This window comes from Platalea leucorodia, assembly GCF_965183815.1.
Source record: "Platalea leucorodia genome assembly, contig: HAP1_HAP1_SCAFFOLD_99, whole genome shotgun sequence".
NCBI lineage: Eukaryota > Metazoa > Chordata > Aves > Pelecaniformes > Threskiornithidae > Platalea > Platalea leucorodia.
The window spans coordinates 279,422-281,327 of NW_028121430.1; the positions used below are offsets into that span (position 1 = coordinate 279,422).

General features: G+C 51.3%; 1 protein-coding gene across 1 annotated transcript; it reads left to right on the forward strand.

Annotated features, from left to right (window-relative positions):
* Nucleotides 1-283: 283 nt before the first annotated feature.
* Nucleotides 284-1,240, forward strand: LOC309603460 (olfactory receptor 14C36-like; the record flags this gene model as incomplete). The annotated part of the gene is made up of 1 exon (XM_082338306.1): nucleotides 284-1,240. One exon carries the CDS (start codon nucleotides 284-286, stop codon nucleotides 1,238-1,240), a length of 957 nt encoding a protein of 318 aa, XP_082194432.1.
* Between the last annotated feature and the right edge of the window lie 666 nt (nucleotides 1,241-1,906).

Here is a 1,906-nt window from a genome sequence, read left to right on the forward strand (position 1 = left end):
TAATCTGAGATCACCCCGAGTTCCTGTTTACCTGTTGCTGTAGGGCAGGACTGAGTCCTGCAGAGCCCCCAGCAGAGCCTCCTGCTCCCTGGGGCACCCTCAGCCAGCACCAACCAGAACTTATGAAAGCGAGCTGCCAAAGGTCTTCCTGAATGGAGAGAGAGACATTCGGGCGGGCAGGAGGTGTCTATGAGAAACGACTTTTATTTTGCTCAGAGAAATGTCTCCTAACTTGTCACTGTCTTTTTCCTCTTGGACAGTCCCTCATGCCCCAAGGCAGCACATGTCCAACAGCAGCTCCATCACCCAGTTCCTCCTCCTGACATTCACAGGCACACGGGAGCTGCAGCTCTTGCACTTCTGGCTCTTCCTGGCCATCTACCTGGCTGCCCTCCTGGGCAACGGCCTCATCATTACTGCCATAGCCTGTGACCACCGCCTCCACACCCCCATGTACTTCTTCCTCCTCAACCTCTCCGTCCTCGACCTTGGCTCCATCTCCACCACTCTCCCCAAATCCATGGCTAATTCCCTCTGGAACACCAGGGCCATCTCCTATGCAGGATGTGCTGCCCAGCTCTTTCTGTTTGTCTTTTTGATGTCAGCAGAATTCTGTCTCCTCACCATCATGGCCTATGACCGCTACGTTGCCATCTGCAAACCCCTGCACTATGGGACCCTCCTGGGCAGCAGAGCTTGTGTCCACATGGCAGCAGCTGCCTGGGGCACTGGCTTTGTCAATGCTCTCCTGCAAACTGCCAATACATTTTCACTACCCCTGTGCCAAGGCAATGCTGTGGACCAGTTCTTCTGTGAAATCCCCAAGATCCTCAAGCTCTCCTGCTCACACTCCTACCTCAAGGAATTTATTGTACTTGTTACTTTCCCATTAGCATTTGGGTGTTTTGTTTTCATCGTGCTTTCCTATGTGCAGATCTTCAGGGCCGTGCTGAGGATCCCCTCACGGCAGGGACGCCACAAAGCCTTTTCCACATGCCTCCCTCACCTGGCCGTGGTCTCCCTGTTTGTCAGCACTGCCACGTTTGCCTACCTGAAGCCCCCCTCCATCTCCTTCCCATTGCTGGACCTGGTGGTGGCAGTGCTGTACTCAGTGGTTCCTTCAGCTTTGAACCCCCTCATCTACAGCGTGAGGAATCAGGAGCTCAAGGAGGCCGTTAGGAAAGTGACTTCAGGAATGTTTTTCAACAGTGATAAGTTTTCCATTACTATTCACAAATGATACCCAGAGTATCCCATTGCAAGTCTGTCTTTTGGGTTTTTGTTTTAGCATTTTTGTTATCATTATCTGTATGGTTATTAGTGATTATTATGTTTGGATTCATCTTACTGCTACTGAGGAATAAACCTGATCCATCTCAGTTGGATCTGATATAAAAGTTTGTCTTTCTGGGACAGAGCTGACACTCTCATAGCATCTCTGTTAGAAAATAAGATCTCCCAGTCTGAAGGCTGGGCCCTTTTTCAAAGCTAATACCCACAACAGGCCCAAGGTATTTCACCCCAAAAAGGGCCTTTTTCTCCTTGGAACTGGGAGAGAAAAGCTCATTGTCACTTTGGTAGCTGTTGGAGACCAAGGGTTGGAATTTGGACTCACCCATTGGTGTGTGGTGACCATGGAGGTGGTGAATGCTCATTGAGGTGCATACTCAGGGTTGTCCCCCATATGACAGGGAAGAAGACACCCTCCAGGAGGGGGTCTGGAGCTTCCTGGAGAGCCTGGGGTTTCTACAGGGAGAGCGTGTGCTTGGGGCGGGCAGTGGCTGGAGCCCCACAAAGTGGGAGAGCGCACAAGGTGGAGTCACCAAAATGGAAGGTGCAAAGAAACAAAGATGGACACCCCAACCCTACACAGACCAGCTCCAACAGGGAACAGCACCTTTACAGT